Raw genomic sequence first — 21,194 nt, 5'->3', positions numbered from 1 at the left:
TATGATGATTATGGGATAATAAGTAAATTAAAAATATGGTTCAATACATGTTTAAAATACATGAACAAATACCTTTTCACCTCGAGGTCCAGATACTCCCGGTGGTCCTCCAGGTCCTGCTGGTCCCTAGTATAACAAAAACAAATATATTACATGTTTTGTTTACATAGATAAATGATGTTCGAAGCACCATGAGAGCATTTTAATACATTTTATATATATTAAGATTTTAAAACTTATTTAAGAAACTTACTGGAAATCCAACAAGTCCAGGTTCTCCTCTTAACCCAGGAACACCAGGAAATCCCTGTAAAATAGATTGTTTACATGTATTTCAATACACGTCATAATGTTATAAGGAAATAATAACAAATGTAGCATAAGAATTTTATTTCTAACAAAACTATTTTTAGTTTGAGTCCAAATATTGTAAATTTTTGTATACATTGTAATGTCTCCAAGCAATTTAAGGAAACTTAACCTTGCACTAGAAAAATATAACAGAAAATGAACTTCAATGCACACGAAACTAATCAAGAGCTGCCTGGTTAAAATCCTACATTGATCAGAAATTTATTTTCATTCGTTTAACTACTTCGCGTGGCGCCGTGGCTTAGTTGGTTAAAGCGCCTGTCTAGTAAACAGGAGATCGTGAGTTCGAATCTCGCCGGTGCCTTTTATTGAATTTTACATTTCCATCAAAGTCAAAATCTAACACAGTAACGAATTAATGAATGCTTCCAATGGATTCTACACAAATTTTGTTTTTTGTTCGGAAATTGTGTTTTTTGATACAGAATTTTATTTTAAGTCTAATATTGTCTTTGTTATATATTTTCTGTATACATTGCAATGTCTCCAAGCTTAATCAAAAACCTTAACATTGCATACAAAAAGATGACGGCAAGAGCAACGAAATTTAATGCATAAGAAACGAATCAAGAGGTTCCTGGTTAAAAACCCACATTGGTCAGAAATTCATTTTTATTCGTTTTCACTCAAACCGTGGCGCCGTGGCTTAGTTGGTTAAAGCGCCTGTCTAGTAAACAGGAGATCGTGAGTTCGAATCTCGCCGGTGCCTCTTCGTAAATCTGTGTTTTAATTGATTTTTACATTTCCATCAAAGTCAGAATTTGACACAGTAACAAATTAATTAATGCTTCTAATGGATTCTACGCAAATTGTTTTTTGTTCAAAAATTTTGTTTTTTAATAAAAATTCTTATTTTAAGTCTAATATTGTCTTTGTTATATACCCTGGAATTTTCTCTTACCAGCATTCTGAAATTTGTTTTCCTTTGTTCTTTAATCATTTGACACAGAATTTTTATTAAACATATCTTTCATACATTTTTCATTTAATTTAAGTCAAAATAAGTTTTAAAAAATATATTTAGCATTTTGAAATAAAGCATGAAACACCGGAGTCGTTTCCTACGTCAAAGGTAAAATTAAAAGTTTAAGGTAACTACGTTAAAGATCCTAACAAGGCTTATTTCTAATCAATTTTTTTTTCTCAAATATGCACTTATTTGTAGTATTTAGATTTAAAAGAAACAGTTATTTATTATTGAAATTTCTTTTATTTACAAAATCAGTTATTGATAATTTTTTTTAAATATGAATGAAAAAAATGATTTTCAAACAACTTTTGCTAGATTTTACATTTTAGTACAAATATAACTCTGATATTCTAATAGATTTTTATAGTGACTATTAGACTGTTTTTTATTAATAAAAAATATCATATTATATTTTTACTTGTAATTAGAGTGTCATAAAAATATATGTTTGAATGACATTGGTGTCCCATCTGCGACAAAAGGTTAATAATTTTTATATCCATATAATTTTCGGAATTCAATTTAAATTTTATTTTTGTTTAAATAGATAATTGTCAAAAATGTTCTTATAGTCAAATAATTTTGTTCTTACTTTCATATGCTATTGTCAAATTTACTGAATACCGGAAATTATTTTTGTGTTATTATCACTAATTAAAACCTTCATTATCATTTATAAAAATTCCATTAAATTTAATGAAAAAAATATGATTAAAATTCCATGGAGAATATAAAAAGGTAAAAGGTGAAAAGTCTTTAAGTCTTAAAAATAATAGCAGAAGTAACTTAAATTCTGACCTACATAAGTTAGGAATTGCAATCCTCATCTTTGTTTTTAGCAGGATTCCAATTAGCAGGATTTAGCAGAATTTAGCAGGACTGATTTTGTGAAAAGCTATTTTATTACATAAATTTTAATATTCTATATCAACATTTATGTTACACTTGGAATCATTAACTTGTTATATGTCACTATTTATACTACATAGTCAAAAATTTTCAATATAACTAATTCTTTCACTTGGCGATCCACTTTACCAAACATAAAATAGTAAATGGTGAAAAGCCTTGAAAAGGTCTTCAGATTTAATAGGTGAAAAGTCTTAAAAAGTGATAGTTGAAATATCTTAAAAATATTTATTAACTTGAATTCAAATAATTTAAATTCTGACCAACTTAAGTTTTCAATTGGAATTCTCATCTTTAAACAAGATAGACTGCTTTTGGGAAAAGCTTTCATAAATCTCATATTTTATATCAAATTTATGTTACACTGTCATTATCTAGTTAGACACCACTATTTATGCTACATTAAAAATAATCAAAATCACTTACTCTCTCCCCTTGCGATCCACTTTCTCCAGTTCGGCCTTCATCTCCCTTTGCACCCTAAATTATAAGTTTAATTGTTGAATTTGCAAAACATAATTATTTTTATAAATTACAACATTAGTTAAATATAAATTTTGTAAAATGTAAAACTTGTATACTTTGAGATTTGAAAAATAGTATTAGTTACAAAACATACTAGTATAACTTATAAAAAACATATTAATAATAATTAATATTGTGTTTAGAATTAACATTTTTTAAGAACAGTTTTTTTCAAATATTATTCTTCGTTTTAGATCTTAAAGTCTGAAAGCAAATCAGAAAAGATTTAGACACTCAAATCAATCTTCTATCGGTCTTTATGTATATATATATGCACCGAAGAGCCATTACATTATGATCACCTGCTAATAACAAGTAGGACCATCTTTAGCCCTCAAAACTGCTAGCACCCGACATGGCATTGGTTCCACAAGGTGCTGATAGGTAGTCTGAGGTATCTGGTACCAAGCGCTCACCTGCTGGTCCCGCAATCCCCTCACATTGTGAGGGGGTAGCGTGGCAGCACGAATTTGGTTTTCCAAGTAGGACCACAAATGCTCTATTGGATTAAGGTCAGGTGAATTTGGGGGCCAAGACATGACTTGAAAGTCACTGGAATGTTCCTCGAACCAATCCATGACGATTCGACCCTTATGACATGGTGCATTATCCTGTTGGTAAACACCATCCCCCGCAGGAAAAACTGTTGCCATGAATGGGTGAACCTGGTCTGCAACTATGTTCAAGTAGCTTACAGACCTCAGGGATTGTTCTATGATGATTATGGGTCCTAATGTGTCCCATGAAAGCATTGTTCCTGGATGAAAAGCCATGAAAACCTGGGCGAGCCCATTGTTATCGATGGAGGGGGGTCATAATCTAATAGCTCTTCGGTGCATATATATACACAAGAAAATTTAATATAAATGATTTTAGCTTTATTGAATAAAATAATTGGTAAAAATAGAAAATAAAATCTCAATGCTACCATTTGTGAAAAAACACTTTAAAAACAATAATAATTGGAGAATTTAATTTATAAAATCTATAATAGGAAAAGAAGTTCATAAAAATCAATAAAAAAATATTAAATTTATAAAATCATTAAGAAAATAAAACCAATTTACATTAGTATTATTTAATATTTGTAGGGCTTTTCAAAAAGTTCGAGATGAAGTTGGCTTAAGCAGATTGGTTTAGTAATTAAAAAATTTTTAATCCTATAAATTTCCATTATTATACAAAAAAGTCATTTTTCATGCAAAATTCACTAATTTTAGAATTTAATGTAATGATGTAATAATGGCCTGGCTTTATTAGAAATATGTAACAGACGTGACTTTAAGAAATATCACACGTGTGAGTTTAACCCTTTTTTTATCTGCAAATATTCATTATAAAATGAACAAAGTTTCTTTTTTAGAACCTTATTAGTATAGTGACATTACCCGTTTCTTAATGACACCTCATTAAGGTCATTGTAGGACTACGCTTAGTTACTTTTAAGAGAATTAAGTAGCTAAATAACTTCACACTCTTTCACTTAAAAAGCCCAATGCCTTCCTCTTTAACTCTTTTTTTAAGGGTTACATTTTTTGCTAATTTCTAGAGCATCTTTTACCCACATTTTGATGCAGTAACTCAAATGAAAAAAGTTCTTGGCGGATGTTACAATTATTCCTTATTTTAGTTTCTATTAATTAAGCAAGATACTTCCGAAACTAAGTAACCTTATACAGTAGACATATCGAGGTAGTTAAAAAACTAAACAACCATTCAAGGTTTCAAGTAATGTTGAAGAAAATAGTGCATTCGTACACTGTTAGAAAATTTTGGTCTGAGCCATTGTGAAACCACAATATCATTCAAATTCTCATCAGCTTTGATAAGATACTGAGTTTAACCATATTATCTAGAAAATTAATCTTTCTGCAACTTGATTATACAAAAATCTCCTTCCACATGTTTTAGAGCAACATTTTATTAAGATTGCGGAAAATTTATCCGATTTAATGTTGATCGTTTTCGTGCGGAAAATCTACAGATCATGCGGAAAATTTACAGATCGTGCTGAAAATTTACAGATCATGCGGAAAATTTACAGATCGTGTAAATTTTCCGCATGATTCCGCAAATGTCTGTGCTCCTAGTGGTTCAAATCACTGATTACATGATCAATGTGCAAAAAAAAATTCTGAGAATTTATATAGTTATTATACCTAATAAGGGTAATTTTTCGATCTATATCCAACTTATTATCTCTATTTTTTATAAACACAAGATCCTGGTTCTAGAATACAAAGTTCTGAAAGTTTCAAACACAATTTTCAGCATTAAGTTAGAGAATACTAATCAAACCTTTAATGCTATGGAATATCAAACCACACTATTTGTATAGTAATGAAATACTGTGCAAACCCACAATACAATGGAATATCAAATCACACCATATATATCACAGTTATGTAAGCAAACCATGCAAAAGTATTAAAATGGATCCAAATGGATTAAATGCTGCCAAAACATTGTGATAAATTTAAAGTTCTTGCATTTTAAATCCTTCAATCAAGCAAAAATAATACTAATTTTTATAACTTCATATCACATATTATTAGAAATCAATTTTCCATTGAATTAAACAGTGGAATGTTTTTATCTTTGAGCCGTTCTTAAGTTAGGCCACATATATTATTTTGCAGTTATTGACAGCAGGTTTTGCATGTTGAATGTTAAGAATACTTTATGAAACTTTAAAAACTAAAATATCAAACCTATTTGAAAACCAATCAACAAAAATAAATCACTCAACGACAACAGCTATTCCATAATTATTGAAAAATAGAAAATCAATGTCAACCAACATTATAAAATCTTCAAAATAAACAGATTTTTAAATATTTTTTATTTCAAATTGAAATCACTTCAGAAATTTCTTCTATACTCTAAAATTTTTGCAGTTTAGCTTTTGCCACTGAGGAACCTCCACAAAACATAATAACTTACATTTGAAACAGTAAGCTCAATACTTTATACGATAATCCAAATTGTTTTATAAAAAACTAGTTCAGCATAACTAGTTCATAAATAAGAAGTATTTAAATAGTGAAATTAATTTTATGTCTTACTTTTTGACCATCACCTCCAGAATAACCAGCGTCTCCTCTGTCTCCTTTATCACCCTAAAAAAATAATAAATATATCTCTATCATCTAAAATCACCTCAAAATATCACCTAAGAAGAAAAAGGCCTTAATACGTATTAATACTGTTATTTCAATATTAGTATACTTAAATCAGACGTATATTAACTAGTATTATTATTAACCACGAATAAGAATTTATAGAGTAAATGTAAAGCATTAGTTTTAACGAAATAGTATAATCGGCAAAAGCATGCACTTCCACAAGTTATATATAAACCATACTATACACTTTTATATTAATTATTTTATTATATAATTATTTTATTATATAATTATTTTATTGTATAATTATTTTATTATATATTTACTTTATTATATATTTATTTTATTATTCAATTATTTTATTACATAATTATTTTATTATATATTTATTTTACTATTTAATTACTTTATTATATAATTATTTTATTACATTAGAAGGGGTTGATAAATTTAAGAATAACTAGACGAATAAAAAAGAATTAGCTAACTCTGTATACTAAGTTCTTACTCATGCAATTAATTCCAGAACATTTAGATATTATTTAGTATAATCGATTTTTTTTCTCCTCCCTTGTTTGTTATTCGCCGTATTCGGCATCATGGAGATTTTGATCAAATTTTTAGGGTCCTTAATCAGTATTTCATAGTATTTCTGATAAAATATTTATATGCACTATCGGGAAAGTGCCCGATAGAAGTATTTATATGCCCTGGGGAAGTCGGCAATATAATTTTCGAGTCCTGATATGTATTAACATCATACATATGTATATTAATGTATAATTAATTTTTCTTCAAATCAAATGGAGAAAGTTCAACTATGTCTCATCTAAGAACGTGTCTATTTATAAAAATGATGCTTAGCCGCTGTCTGTTTAAATAATTAATTTAAACTATTCAAACAGCATAAAAAGTGAATGACCATAATAAAAAAAAATTATGGTGTGATAATTATATACATTAAAGCATACCTTCGATCCAGGTGGTCCTTCGTATCCAGCATCTCCTCTAGAGCCCTTTTCACCCTAGAATTATAGTTGCAAGATTATATGAACATAGTTTACATGTTAATCGAATTCATTTTTTTATGAACCATTTTTAAGAATTATGGTTACTAGGCCTGTTCTGACCTTGTTCACAACTCAATATTCAAATTTAACTAGTTATAAACACTTACTACAATATAACTTACAATTTAAAATCATATGAAATTTATATAATTCAAAAAAAAATTATTTTAATTTCAGAAATGATTTAAAGTTATTTTTACTTTTTCTAAAAATGTAATTTAATTATTGGTAATCACATTGAGAGACCAAATCAATATACATTCTTAACGAGCGAAAATTTTCAAGTTTAAATTAGAAAGACTTTTAAATGAAAATCAGAGTAAAGGTCAATAAGGGAAGGTTGATGAATATGAAAATCATCATTTACCGGTTTTCCTTTAGGACCTGGCTCTCCTTGTTCCCCTGGAGGACCTTGAACTCCCTGGAATAATCAAATAAGAATAAATTATCTGTAAATAATTAATTATGGCACATTATTACTGAATATTCATATCGTGCACCTCGTAATGAATTGATGATTAAATAATTAAAGATATTATGGTGTCAGTTATGTGAGGTGAGTGAGAAAAAAGTTGGCGTATATATTATGAATAATATTTCAGGAATATAAACCAAAACGTGTTCCGCGGAACTCCAGGGTTCCGGTGAAAATCTTCAGAGGTTCCATGAGTTTAGGGATTTCTATTTTAACCAATAACTACTTTCCGAACTTTTAAATGACCAGCCTAATTTATTTAATGTTTCGGTTATTACTCAATGAAAAAGAATGAAATTGAAAAAAAAAATTATTTTTCCACAATTATTTTTCATCTTATTATTTTTCATCTATTTATCTTATTTTTCATGGAACTTTAAAACTCGAACTAAAGAAACAAAATTCAAGAGTAAAGAGTTATTTTTCTTAATCCATTCTAACAGTTTAAAAAAAAAAATTTTTTTACAGAAACCATAATTCAGCTTATTTTATTTAATTTGATTCACGCCAAAAACTGCTCGATGAAAAAACACTGCTGAATAATGAATTCAACCAACTAATATAAAATCTAATTATAACACTATTATTGATGCAATAATTAATAAATTTAATTCTTCACCATAAATGTTTCCAAATTAATTTTTTTCTAGCATTTTTCCCGCTTCTAATGAGCTTTTTCTAAAGTCAGGGTTCCGCCAATAAAAGCTCGATCATTTAGGGTTCCGTAACCGAAGAAAAAGGGGAACCTCTGATTCAAAATGTTTAGGATGTGAAAACGTTTTGCACAACTGTTTATTTAATAGCTTGATTTTCACACATATTTAAGCGCAATTCTCAACAGGAGCAGAATTACAAATCAACAGGAACTAAAATCTGTTCATTAAAAGGTTGTTATATGAGAGATAATGGCAGAGAAAGTATATCATAAAAAAATTAAAGTCGTCAAACTTAAATATATAAATGATGTCATCTTCTCATTGGCACGACAGTCCAGGATGGGCCTTGGCCTTCTCAACAAGCCTATACCAAGACATTCTTCCCTCCGGCATCATGCTCACATCATCAAGACATCAGATTCTTTATATGCTTTGTAAAGTTCCGTGTTTGATCTTCTAAACTAGGTACCGCTTTTAGTTATTCCACCAAAAATGCTTCGCAGTATTTTTCTCTCAAATCTAGCTATCATATTTTCATCTCCACGGGTCATTGTCCAGGTAACACATGCATATGTAAGCACTGATCGTATAAGACATTTATAGAGTAACACTTTTATTTTTATTTTTATTAAATGATGAAACATATCAGTCATAAATATGTCTTATAAAATAGCAGATATAGGTATTGGAATGCTATATCATTTAAACGTTCTTTCCCTTAATTTCTCTAAATTGATTTAAAATATCGATTAATTAGCATATTATTTATTAACAAAATTAAGGTCTCCCCTCGTTTGAGTCCTAGTAAGTGAAGATCACATCATTAGATCAAAAGTTAGTCAGGGTGATCAGTTTTTTATTTTGCGNNNNAACCTTATTCATAGAAGTATTGCGTAATAAACTTGAGGAAATGATGGATTATTTTTAATAAAGACATTCAAGAGCTTTTAACAGGCACACTTAAAGTGATTTATACATTTTGGCTATAAAGACCTTTTTATTTTCAGAGTTAAGTAGAATGTTAATAACCATGTAAGTCAGTCAAAACAAATCATTTTTCCACATTTTATTTAGAAAAATTAAGAAATTTTGGGAGTTTTAGTTCTTTGCGTTGTTTCAACTACATTTTTATTGCTTGAAAAATGGCTTTTAAATATTGCGATTGTATTAACCTTTGAATAATTACAATATGATTTTTAATAATTACATTATTAAAAATTAGCATTTTGCAATAATGGATCTCGGAAATACGAGTGATTTTTCATGACCTGATGAAAGGTTACATATAAATTCTATAAATTATTAATCAAACTAACACACTGTAAGAAGTTCATGTTGTTGTTTTTTTCGAAATTTCTCCGTATATTTAACGGTTTAAAGCCGTTTTGCGGCAAAAACGGTTTTTCTCCATTTTTCACTCGAATCACTAACGGATTAAAACCGTCAATTGAAATTCTGATTTCCGCCATGCAATTTTGCGTTCCGTAATATAATTTTACTTCTTCTCCAGTCGTTTAACGATTATTTTCTATAATTGCTCTTCTTTTTAGAAATTACTTTATGGTTCTAAACATGCTATAAAACAGCATAAAATTTCAGCATATCGTAGCGGCGCAACAATGCAGTGTAGGAGTAATTTTTCAACTCTTACTAACACTTTTCACTTATGTGACGCTTTTCCTTTTTCACAAAATGATGGCTTTTTTATAATTTATATATTTATAATTATCATCGAAGGAGCTGGTTAAAAATGGACAACACTGTACAATCATAAAAAACACTGGAGGGCATTTATTTTTTCTCCTTTGCCTTGAGATTTTTCAACAGATTTTAGATACTTTCGCTCTGATCTAAATTTGCAATCGGTTTCTCTCTCTAAGATACTGTTTTTCCTTTAAAAAATAGTATATTTTTTTTTGTCGAAGTGAACAGGTTTAAAAACATTATATACATAACAGAGGGCTGCATAAATGATGCGACAAACATCAGGGAGTTAGGACATATAATTAGAATTGAAATTGCATGTCGTCATACGTTGCTAGGGGTGCTTTCCTATTATGAATCATTAGCTTCTGATCGGGTCATGATAGGAAACGCAACTAGTCGCGTACAACGACATTCCGGTCAAGTTTTCCAGTGCAATTTTAATCCTGGTGATGTGCCTTAACTACCCTAGAGCATTGTAGCAACATTTACGCGACCTTCTGTTATATACACAAAGTTTTTAAACTTGTATATTTCGACAAAAAATGAGATTGAAATGTCATTAAAAAAAACTGTGGTGTCAGGAGAAAAACTAATTTCAAATTTGAAATACCCAGAAGATCAGAAATTCAAATAAGATAAAGAATTTGTATAAATACAACAAAAAGTTTGTTTTCCAATGTAATTATTACAAGCCCATAATAGAATAAAAACAGCATATTATTTTCCGAAATTATCAGCAACAGCATATTATTTGCTGTAATGTTTAGTCTGTTCTTCGTGTGACAGCATTCGAAGAACAGACTAAACATTACAGCATCACAAGGTGTCGCTGCATTTACTTCACAGCATTTGAAGAACAGACTAAACTTAGAGCAAATGTATATCGAATGCAATACAGCATTCGAAGAACAGACTAAACTTCGAGAAAATGCGCAATTAAGCAAAATTTAAAGTACTTGAATTAAAATGGCACAGAAATTAAGTTATTAACCGTTATTGAAACAATATTCAAAATAAAATTTAAAAAATTAGGAACAACGACAATTTTATTTATTACTCAATTATTGAGGATTTTCCTCAGGCAATTCAAATATAAACGAAATATTGACCACACAGCAAAAGAAAAAAATAATTACTTACATCGGAGAAAAATACCTCTTTTAGATTACATGATTACAACGTAATAACCAACATTATGTTAAGATTATAGACAGGTGATTTTTGTGAAGTCGACACGCAAGAATAAATCAACAAGTGATGAAATGTAATTTTTATTTACTTGTCGCAATTCCTTCATATCGCGATCCTTCATTGTCTAGTTTTTTCTCATAAACATTTTTTATATCCATCAATAGAAGCATACAATTCTCAAAAGCTTTTTTTTTTTTAGTGAAGCATACTTTATATCATATTAACCCTTTAGACTGTTATTAATAACTACTTAAAGAGTTGATATTTAAGATAATGTCATGGAATTTGTATAAAAATTTATTAACGAGTGTTGAAATGAGAGCGTAGATATGTAATTGCGATTTTATTTTTGGATATCCTATCAACAAATATTATTATAGTTTAACATTATTAATAAGGACATGTTTTTACTGCTTCAAAGGGGTATCGGTGATAAAGAAATCTTAAAAGTTATGATCCTGAAAACATTGTTTTACATTAGACAGCCATCTGCTGAACAACTGAGTAACTAATTTCAAAACATAATGAAAATAAATTTCTCGGAGCAGAGCTCATCAAATCGTGTGTATCATTTATCGCTTTATTTCGTTTGCTTATAAATGATGGGTCATTCTTTTAGTACACCCGATATACATAAAGTGGTCCTTAAAAGCAGTGTAATCTAATTAAGATAATGAGGAGTATACTTACTGGTGGACCTGGTAGACCAGGTTTTCCGACAATTCCAGGTTCACCTTTTATTCCCTAAAAATTAAATGAACAATATTAAAATCAGGTATTCAGCTATTTGATTATAAAGATTTTTTTTCTTTATTAGCAGAGTTTCTATTTTTTTTTAAAAAATAGCACTATGCTATTTAAGCATATTGTATAACTTACGTGTAGCCTTATTCATAGAAGAAAAGAAAATTGATGTAATCTACCTTCCCCCCTCTCTCTCTCTCTTTATATATATATATATATATATATATATAACACAATAAATACAAGAAGGAATAAAAGAAAATTAACGAAAAAAAGAAGAAAACTTATTAGAAAATAAAATGTTTTTTAAAAATTATTTTAGAAAAAATTAAAAAGCCGGAAAACAGAAGAAGGAAGAGATATAATCTTGTCATCAGCTCACACGATTACATCCACAAAAAAGAGTGCTTTCGGATATTGCATTTTCATTGTTTTTTATTTCGAGGAACAGCTTGATAGAGACTCAGAGTATAATTTGGTATAAGTGAAGGTAATTATAGTACAAAATAACTTTACACTGTCTTGTTTTTTTTCCCTTTCATTACAATATTTATAGGTTTAAAGTCATCGAATGTTATTTCGCCTTTACTGCTTATAGGACCTAATACTTATTATTATTATTATAATTTTGGCAATTTACATGCATCTTATCATTTTGTAAAGAAATTTTTGTACCATCTCCTAACTAATGATCGAACAAATTCCGTATTGTCTTAGTTTCGTGACAACGCCTAATCCGAAATTAGAAAAGTTGATTTGCAAATATATATATATATATTATTATTTTACAAAAGCTCTTTATACGCCTCAAAATTGACCATAGACTTGCGCTGTTAACTGAGATACTAATATGCAGTAAACCTATTAATTTATCCAGTTTTATTTTTTTCGAATACACAAGAATACATCACATGTAAATTTTTAAAAAATAAAAACTATATTCATACAAATCCCTCTAGAAGTATATTAAAAAGGAATTCTAACTAATAAAACCATTCTCTTTCTTAAAACATTGATCTGAATTGATGATACTAATATGCAGATGCTACATTTTATTACTTTCTTCATTCTTTACTATTAGAAGAAAAATAATTTCTTGCGTAATTATATAATAAAATATATTTTTTCAGTAGATTACTCTATAGAAAGACTTGTTCTAATTTTGTAAGTTAATGCATAACGAGTTTTGAAGAAGACAATCAAACTATTTTTTAAGAAGAATATATTTTATCCCTTAAAGTCAAATGTAAGGCATATAATACAATAAATACCGAATGTTTAGATTATATTTCCCCAAAATAGTATCTGTAGCAGAGCCTTTATTGCATTCATTGATATTCATGCAACAAATAAAAAATATTAAAACCAGGGAGTAAGAACCAGTTACCTACAGGCAGACCTCTACGTCCTGGTATCCCTCTGTCTCCTCTTCCTCCAGTTTCACCCTAAAATAGACCATAAAAAATGTCAAGAAATTTCAGTGATGAATAACTATTCCTCTTAGACTTTATCTTTCAAATTTGAAACATTACTGCTCAAAAGTGAACCATGTTTGGAGAAATTTACCTCTAATGCAGAAAAAAAAAACCGATATATCATGCTCTATTTTATAACCATAAATTATTAAATAGCTAAATATAATAATTTTTACTTATTTTGACCTAAATTAATATAAAATAAGGATAAAAACATGAAAAGTATGTTTAATAAAAATTATGCTACAAATGGTTAAACATCATCTGTAAATCTTCTTATCTTCGCAGAAATATTTCGAATTAACAAACCTTAACCACGTTTTACACCGCTTCTTAAAACTTATGTGCAGATGAAAATTTTTTTTTGCTCTTCTAAATGAATTTCAATGGTAGTTTTAGAGTAAGAAATTTAAATCTTCTACTGAAAATTAATTACTATTTTTGACATTTGAATTAGTAGTAATTGTGCCCTTCTATTTCTGAACCAATATGTGTAACAAATATTTGAAATATATTTAATTAATTAACTGTAATTATGAGGACTAAGAAACATTGTGTTTTTAAGTGTATCATAACAAGGGATTGTTTGTATTGCAACCAATATAATGTTTAAACAATTTATCGCTCGCTCTTTTTATTAAAAAAAACACGCACACAACATTCCTAATATTTATGAACCACGGTGTACGAAAACATTGGTTAAAATTTTATTTCATAAGAGCTTCAGAGTATTTCAAAAAAATTACATTGATAGCTTAAGAATAAATATTTATTGTTAACTTATGAGAACTTCATTTACAGAAAATAGCTATCTATATCTGCTGCAATTTTCAAGAAGAACCAATAAATTTTTTTAAATTTTTTAATACTTTTTTAAAGTTTGTTTAAAATACTGCAGTAAGTAGTTTAGTTTCATGTTTTTCGTTACAGTGATTTGATTAACAATTCCCATAACTGTTACTTCAAAATTTGATTTTCTTTCCTTTCACTGATCAAAATATGACAATTACATACTATTTTGCAAAACTATAAAAAAAAAATTTTCAAATAAGTCACAGATATAGTTTTACCTTTTGCCCAGCTAAGCCATACACTCCAGGAATTCCTTGCAAGCCTTGTTCTCCCTGAAAATATAACATGAATCCGCTTAAAACTACATCGATACAGAGTACAATAATAATAACGATAATGATGTCTACTGGCTTTATATGCATATATGAGAGGAATTTAAGTCATTTTGATTTGATAAAAATCAACATCATTTTACAATTTATAAATTACACTTGAAAACAATTTTTCCCCCGTTGCATGAGATTTTGGAAAGGATCTTGGATATTTATGCGTCGCTGATTTCAAATATGCAACCGGTTTCTCTCTACAAGCTAAAGTTTTTATGCAATTTAATAGCATATTTCCAACCAAGCATTTTCTTTAAAATTCCATCGAGTGAATAATAAGTTACCCCTCTTCTCTATTACGTAAGGAGTGGTAGGAGGAAAGCTATAATACATTTCAGTTTGTGATGCAATACGTTAAGATCATATGTTTTTTGTCTTAAGTGTTATTTTCAAAGCAGACAAGTATATTTATAGGTAAATAAACCAATACGTTCTTCATAAAATAAAAATATCGTTTTGAAAAAAGAATCTGTAGCATTTCGAACAAAACTAATTTTATATTTGAAATTTCCACACCCGAATTAGGTAATATTATTTGTATAAAGTCAACTAGTATTTGTATAAATATAGTATTTGCATAAAATTTATATTAGAGAATTTTTAAGTTGCTAAGAATTTATATTAGTGAATTTCAGTTTATAAACTATTAAATTAAAGTTTAGTAACTTATATCCTATTTTAATGCACCAAAAAAAAACACAATTTACTTTTTCTACAAAACTGTTTAATAACGGGTCATTCTCTTTGCCAATTATTCAAAAAAATCTATTTACTATTCGAAGGAAATCCAACATAATTTCAGTTTATGAACTACTAAATTGAAAGTTTAGAAACTTTTAATTTAGTAGTTTTTTAGTTAATAGAAAATTTTCATTCAAAAAGTTAGCAAATTTCGAGGCTTTATACTATTTTAATACCCATTACAACAAAACTCAGTTTGCTTTCTCTGCATAACTGCTTAATAACAATTCATTGTCTTATTTACAAAAAAATATTTCATATAGATAGAAATCTAAAATAGGTTTAGTTTATAAACTACTAAATTAAAAATACACGTTTTATTAATTTATGCAATGATTAATATTTGTGAATTGTAATTTATGAATGCACGTTTTAAGTCACGAATTTCTTAAATGGTTCACAATCGCCTTAAATTACCAAGCATAATCGTATCTTCATTTTATTCACTTAAGAGAACGAGTTAAGCAATCTGCATGACAGAGCGTTGAATACCATGATGATTTATTTCCACAAATGATGATCTAAACGCGCTAATTGGAACTCTCATAAATCTAAAGGCACTTAGACTAGATAAAATAATGGAATAAAGTTAATTCATACCTGCGGTCCAGGAGGACCAGGTTCGCCAGGTGGTCCAGGAACCGCCTCACCCTAAAAAAAAGAGTAAAATATTATTTGATATAAATATAATTTGATTCCAAATATTCTATTTTATCATAGCATTCAAATGTTTTGATTTAAAATTTACAAGTATTATTGTGTAAAACTACGTGATTTTTAAAGACTAACTTCAAAAATTATTATTTTTATCATTTTTATTCCAACAGGAACCCTAAGGCATTGTTTTCAGATTAGTCGGACATTATTGTAACACTTAGAAACAATATTCTGATTTTATAATCTTCTTTTCGTGCTCTGATACATTTAAAAGGATATTAGTAACTTAAAAACGTTGATAATTTGTTAATTTCAATAACTTTGTTGTTGATATCAGTATTTTTAGAGAGTTGGGCTGGTATAGGGAGGTAATTCAATATGGCGTACATAAGGAGGTAATGCACGGGGACGTAATTCATTTTTTAGAGAGGAAATTTATAGTTAAAAAAGGAACCTAAAATGGCTGTACTTAAGGGACAATATTCTAAGGATCAAGGACAATATATTTATATAAAGGATAATATAATTTTGCTGTTGATATCAGTATTTTTGGAGTGTTGTGCAGGCATATGGAGGTAATTCAATAATAACGTACATAGGGAGGTAATTTATTGTTGAAAAAAAAACCTAAAATGGCTTATACTTAAGGGATGATCCGAATTTTTATTTAGTTTTGGCTATGATTTAAAAAATTGAAATTATTACAATTTCATAAAAATATGCACATATTTATGCTCTTGAAAAAGTGTTTTAGAAAACAGAAATAATAAATATCATAAATTTTAATAGAAATAATTTTATTTAATATTTTCATAATATCTGGTATAACAACTGCAACAATTTCAGACACTTTTTTTAATAGTAAATTACCAAATGTTTGTAAATTATCTTCATTTGAGACCATGAGCATATTTGCCGTTGATATGTCAAAACCTCTAAATGAAATATGTCATTACAAATGAACTATTACTCGTAATTTGATAATAAGGAAAATAATACTTACCGCTCCCTGTCCTGGGGGTCCTCTAAGACCACGTGGTCCTACGAGTCCAGGGGGACCCTAAAGGACAAATTTAAACTTTTTAACAGTTGGAAAGATAATTTAAATTAAATGTGTTAGGTTTAAGTGATTTTTTCAACCATCGATTTTACATAATTTTCATTTGCAATATATTCTTAAGGAAAAAGTAAAAAGTATCCCATTTTTCGAATAAAATGTTTTTCAATGATTACATCACATAGTCACATAGATAAAGTTTCCAGAAAACAATATTTATTGTAAACACATTGCTCTTCCATAAATTGTTAAATTATATTTAAGAAAAAAAAAATCTGGTAAAGAAAGAAACTTAGTTAAAGGTAGGAAATCAATTTTATGAAAAAATTCCGAAAAAAGAAAGAAGCCTACTGAAATAAATGGGGGAAATAAAATTTACTGAAGATAAAAAGAAATGATGAAGAAACAAAGTCCACAAAACAATAAAATCAACAGAAAGAGTAAACTTCATAATAGGAATACAATTTGAAATGTATTGAAAAATTAATGCGTCACCAGAACCAAAAAATTGAACAAAACAAAGGCAAAATTTCCGATGGAAAAATTTCAGGAAAAACTAATATTGTCACAGATTTCAATTCTTGTTTTAAGGTTGGAATACTATAACAAATTTTATTTGAATAAATCTGTATCAAACACGCAAGACTTATTGACAGTAGAACCGAAAAGCTCTTAATAATGATATAGATCATTCACAACAAATTATACATATTAAATCAGGCCCAATCAACTAAAGGAATATGGGCTTCATGTATCAATATTGTTAAAGTTATCATTATTTCAACATAAGCAACTGTATTCTAGAAATTGTAAGCGATGTTAAAGATTCTCGAAACGAAAAATTAACAGGAGTAATAAAAAAGGGGAGATCTTCATAAATCTAATGAACAATTCAAACCTTCGATCACAAACCAAACCAAAACTGTCGTGAGATATTTATGTTTTCAGGTGAAAAAAAAATGAAGACCAAGGGGATGGATTATTTCATGAAACCTGATTCTGAGAAGAAAGGAGTTTAAATGTTTGAGACAGTTATGGAGATAGTATACGATTAAAATCACAAGCACTTATTTACTTCCTCTAAAAATTTCAAAATAAAACTTTATTTTTTATGCTGAGTAAAAAATAAATTTTGAAAATTAGGTTGGACAATAACGGTTTTTTCCTCGAAATTCCTTTACATTCAATGCTTCCTCAGTAGAACTACTGTCATCTTCTTTACTATACTTTTCTTAGTTCGGCTTGTCTACTCGTGAGCAGGAACTGCTATTCCCCAGCATCGCTTATCTTCAAAAAGTAATAACTCTCGGGGAGAACAGATTTTTACGTCATTTATTTGTCGAAACTCAGTAATCCTCAAAATGCAACAGATGGTGATTCATTCGTCATTTTAGGGAAAAACGGACATGAATAGTTATTTCTCTTAAGGCTTCAAATACTGAAAACTATTATTTGCTTAAAATTGTATTACTAATTTTACTATGTGTTTAGAGCAAAGTATAAACAAATATTTACATTTTCAGAAGGTTTGAAAGGTTTTGGGCGGGTTGTCCAGAAAATTCATGCCAATTTTTGGTAAGCATTAAATGGCCAATTTAGAATACAATAGAATGATTGCAAACTGAGCAGTTGCCTCAAACCGTACGAAGATATCAAATAGAAAGGATGCAATGTTTTTTCAAAAAATGCACAGCCTCGTTTGTCCTTGACAACCCGAAAAACATTCTCAGAGTTTGGTAGGTTAGAGTGTGATATTCTACTTCATTCACCATGCTCACCTGATCTTGTGCTTGCATATTTTGAGATAGTTGTTTAATGGAGAAATCTCAACTTTTTGACACATGCATAAATTTTTTTTGGCAAAAAACTTAAAAAGTTCTAAAAAGCAGAATTTTCAAGCGACTAATAGAAGGAGGAAAATTGTGGGCTAGAATGGTTCAGATACAGTTTATGAATAACTAAATTTTAAAATTGTTACATTTAAATTTTCCTTTAGATATTGGCAAAAACTTTGTAAAAAAGAAGAAAGAAAAACAAAGAACAGAAATAAAATTTCATATTTATATTCATATGAAATAGAGTTTTAAATTTTCAAATGGCCTTTACTTTTATTTAAATGTTTATTTCCCAATCAAAAGTTTAGTAAAATCACACTTTCAGTTTTCCCAAGAAAATAAAACTGATAAAAATGAACTAAAGGTTGTGTAAAGGACTGTGGCTGAGAATTATCAGGAAATTTGGCGAGGTTAAGAATATTAAAAGGAAAAATAGCTTTGTGAATTGAATACTAGGATCACGACCTTGTCAGTCAGTACCCGTTAAGAATAAGTCCAGAAGAACATTAATTAGTTGTAAGGCGTCGGCTTCATTGTTATTTGCAGGCAACCATCCATCATAAACACCCAAAGTGAAAAATCTGAGCAAAAAGAGTGGCTCAGACTTAGACTTTCTTTTTGTTAACAACTCAAATATCAACAACTCAATTTTTAGATATAATAGAACAATTTTAAATCTAAAATTGAAAAATAAACTTCCTCCATAATATGGCTTTGAATAATGAATAGATTATTACTCTCAAAAAATGTAAAAGATGTAATATCTTGCAAAATTGTAAAGCTGTGACAATTTAGTTTGGAAAATTACAAAGTCGGACGACTTTAGCTGTTTGAAACGTAGACTTTCTTTTTGTTAAAAACTCACTTTTCAGATATAAAAGAATAGTTTTAAATCCAAAATTGAAAAATAAGCTTCCTCCATAATATGATTTTAAAAAATTAATACACTCTATAACAAAAAAATCGACGCAACAAGAAGGAGTTGTCCAATTGAAACAAAAACTGGTGGATAAGAAGACAATATACAGAATAGTAAATGATTAAAATTTCAGAACAATTGAATAATTTATTGCAGAGTTACAGTAACAAGTTCAATAAAGTGTTGACCCGCCTCTAGCCAGGATACAAGCTGCCACACGGCGTGGCATAGACCGATAAAGCTCCTGGATGGTATCTTGCGGTATTTCCTGCCAAATTCGATCCAATTGTCGGATGAGGCCATTCCGTGCCAGATGCAATCGCCTTCCCATCATATCCCAGACATGCTCGATGGGAGAGAGATCTGGTGATCTAGCAGGTCAAGGAAGAGTTTGACAAGCTTGCAGACTGTTCATAGCAACACGCGCCGCATGTGGTCTGGCATTGTCCTGCTGAAAAACCAGCCCAGGGCGCTGCAAAGAGAACGGTAGCAAAACAGGTCTTAGGATATCGTCGACGTACCGCTGTGCAGTAAGTGTACCTCTAATGACGACCAAAGAGGTCCGGCTGTCAAAGGAAATGGCACCCCAGACCATAANATTTTAAATCTAAAATTGAAAAATAAACTTCCTTCATAATATGACTTTGAATAATGAATAGATTATTGCTCTCAAAAACGTAAAAGATGTTATGTCTTACAAAATTGTAAAGCTGTGACATTTAGTTTGCAAAATTAGTCACAAAATCGGACGACTTATTAGCCGTCATTCAATTTTATTTTGGTTCCAACTAAATTTTCCAGATTCATGCATATGTTGAATATTTTTTTATATAAAGTGTTAGTATTTATAAGTTATCATAGTACAAAAGTTATTATTATATATAAACTATTATACATAAATTATTTAGATATAAATTGTCTTTTATACATAAATAATAGTTTGGTTATAAATGGTCAAACTCTGTAATATGACTAATAAGAGCTGCGTAAAATGACTTCGAATAATGAATAGATTCATACTCAAAAAAAGTGAAAGATATAATCTCTTATAAAATTGTAAACCTGCTTCAGTTCAGTTTGGAAAATTACAAAATCGAAAGAATTTGAACGCTACTCGGTTTTATTTTAATTCCAACTAAAACTTTCTGATGCATACACATACTGAAAATTATTTTAATGAAAACTCTTATTATTTATAAATAATCATTGTTTAAAAATTATTATTACATATTATTATTTATACACAAGTAATAGTTTGCGTAAAAATAAAAATAAAAACTCTCAATAAATTTTCTCCTGTGCAGTATAATTTTCAAATTGTTCAAAAAAAAACGTTAAGAGCGTTTCAAATCAAGAACACCATGTAGGCAATTAGTTATTTCTGCGTTTTGTGGTGCCATCTGGAGGGAATTTTAGAAACTCTTATAGTGCTCATCTGAAAACAATACTAAAAAACAACTCAAAGTAAAACGGTCACCTTTCGAAAAAAAAAATTTCTTATCCCTGTAGCAACCCAAGGAATATTTACTTTTCAAATAATAAAAAGTTGCCAATGAGAAAAAATATTAAAAATATTTATGGAAGTAAT

At 28.7% G+C, this 21,194-nt stretch overlaps 1 protein-coding gene and 2 non-coding genes across 3 annotated transcripts in view; 2 read left to right on the top strand and 1 right to left on the bottom strand.

Moving 5' to 3' along the window:
* LOC107440641 (collagen alpha-1(IX) chain) overlaps positions 1-21,194 on the bottom strand; it is an 86,969-nt gene that overhangs the window by 29,213 nt on the left and 36,562 nt on the right. The window contains exons 12-22 of the mRNA XM_043047672.2: positions 16,799-16,855; positions 15,739-15,789; positions 14,290-14,343; positions 13,136-13,189; positions 11,691-11,744; positions 7,339-7,392; positions 6,873-6,926; positions 5,842-5,895; positions 2,678-2,731; positions 254-307; positions 73-126 (exon numbers count right to left, since the gene is read on the bottom strand). Coding sequence (XP_042903606.2) covers positions 73-126; positions 254-307; positions 2,678-2,731; positions 5,842-5,895; positions 6,873-6,926; positions 7,339-7,392; positions 11,691-11,744; positions 13,136-13,189; positions 14,290-14,343; positions 15,739-15,789; positions 16,799-16,855 — 594 coding nt within the window. The remainder of the gene's footprint in view (positions 1-72; positions 127-253; positions 308-2,677; positions 2,732-5,841; positions 5,896-6,872; positions 6,927-7,338; positions 7,393-11,690; positions 11,745-13,135; positions 13,190-14,289; positions 14,344-15,738; positions 15,790-16,798; positions 16,856-21,194) is intronic.
* TRNAT-AGU (transfer RNA threonine (anticodon AGU)) lies at positions 603-676 on the top strand. Its single transcript has one exon. It is a non-coding gene; the product is annotated as a tRNA-Thr (tRNA).
* TRNAT-AGU (transfer RNA threonine (anticodon AGU)) lies at positions 1,008-1,081 on the top strand. Its single transcript has one exon. It is a non-coding gene; the product is annotated as a tRNA-Thr (tRNA).

Source organism: Parasteatoda tepidariorum, chromosome X2 (genome assembly GCF_043381705.1).
Source record: "Parasteatoda tepidariorum isolate YZ-2023 chromosome X2, CAS_Ptep_4.0, whole genome shotgun sequence".
NCBI classification, from domain to species: Eukaryota; Metazoa; Arthropoda; class Arachnida; order Araneae; family Theridiidae; genus Parasteatoda; species Parasteatoda tepidariorum.
This window is presented reverse-complemented; position numbering and strand designations above follow the sequence as displayed.